General features: G+C 40.9%; 1 protein-coding gene across 1 annotated transcript; it reads right to left on the bottom strand.

Annotated features, from left to right (window-relative positions):
* Positions 1–5: 5 nt before the first annotated feature.
* Positions 6–350, bottom strand: HELRODRAFT_144985 (hypothetical protein; the record flags this gene model as incomplete). Its single annotated transcript, XM_009019471.1, has 1 exon — positions 6–350. A coding segment is annotated over one exon (345 nt), but the record flags the coding sequence as incomplete, so codon positions are not given.
* Between the last annotated feature and the right edge of the window lie 752 nt (positions 351–1,102).

Below are 1,102 nucleotides of genomic sequence, written 5' to 3'. Positions count from 1 at the left end.
TTTTTTGGCGAGGCAGCCGCTTTGGTTTTTATGGCGACAGCGTCTTTTTTCGGCTTGGCGACATTTTTGTTGGTATCTTTGGCGGCACCGAGGCGGAAACTGCCTGAGGCTCCAGATCCTTTCGACTGCTTTAGCGTTTCCGACTTGACGCCATTCCTCAGGGCTACTTTGAGGTGGGTGTTGACGGAGTGTTCGTCGCTTCCGACCTTGAAGTTTGCCATGAGGTACTTGAGTATGGCCTGCCTGGACGATCCGCCGCGTTCTTTGAGAGCGACGAGAGCCTGGCGAACCATTTCGTTGTAAGACGGATGTTCTACGACTTTTTTTGTACTTGCGGCGGCCGCTGACTTTTTCTTGCCACCGGCGGCCGATTTTTTGGAAGCGGCTGTCTTCTGCGCATCACCTACATCGGCGTTAGATTCGACGTTAGCAGACATTTCGCGATGAAAAATCTATACGAGACGGGGGAGACAGAGAGAACGCGAGGTTAACTGAAACGGTACAGGAGAACATGAAACATTTGCCTTTATACCGATATTTAAACGCCTACCTAACGGAGAGCTTCATTTTAGTTCACACGTGATCATTTACGATCGTAAGCGAGCACCTAGATTAATAGTCTCGTAAACTTTAAGGAAGGAATGAATGAAACTAACACAAAGTATAATTACATTTTGTTGTACAATATTTAAAAAATCTTTCTGGATGATTATATCGGCGATTCATTAATTATTTTATAGCTTAACCAGCACATCCACTTTTTGAATCACATTTGTGAACGACGATTAGTCTTATTTAATTTAATGTTTTTTAATGTGTTGTTTCAAGTTATTTAATATATTTAAACTCCTACCTAACGGAGAGCTTCATTTCAGTTCGCACGCCTACGCGATCATTTACGATCGTAAGCAAGCATCCAAATTAACAGTCTCGTAAACTTTATGGAAGGAATGAATGTGATTAAATAAAATAAATGAAACAAATGACGTTTTGTCGTACAATATTTAAAAATTTTCTCTGGAAGATTATATTATTTTATAGCCTAACCAGGTATTCTATCACATCTACTTTTTGAATCCCATAGTGAACGACGATTAATCTT

Source organism: Helobdella robusta (genome assembly GCF_000326865.2).
Source record: "Helobdella robusta unplaced genomic scaffold HELROscaffold_24, whole genome shotgun sequence".
NCBI lineage: Eukaryota > Metazoa > Annelida > Clitellata > Rhynchobdellida > Glossiphoniidae > Helobdella > Helobdella robusta.
Note: the sequence above shows the minus strand (reverse complement) of the source record. Positions and strands in the feature narration are given on the sequence as shown.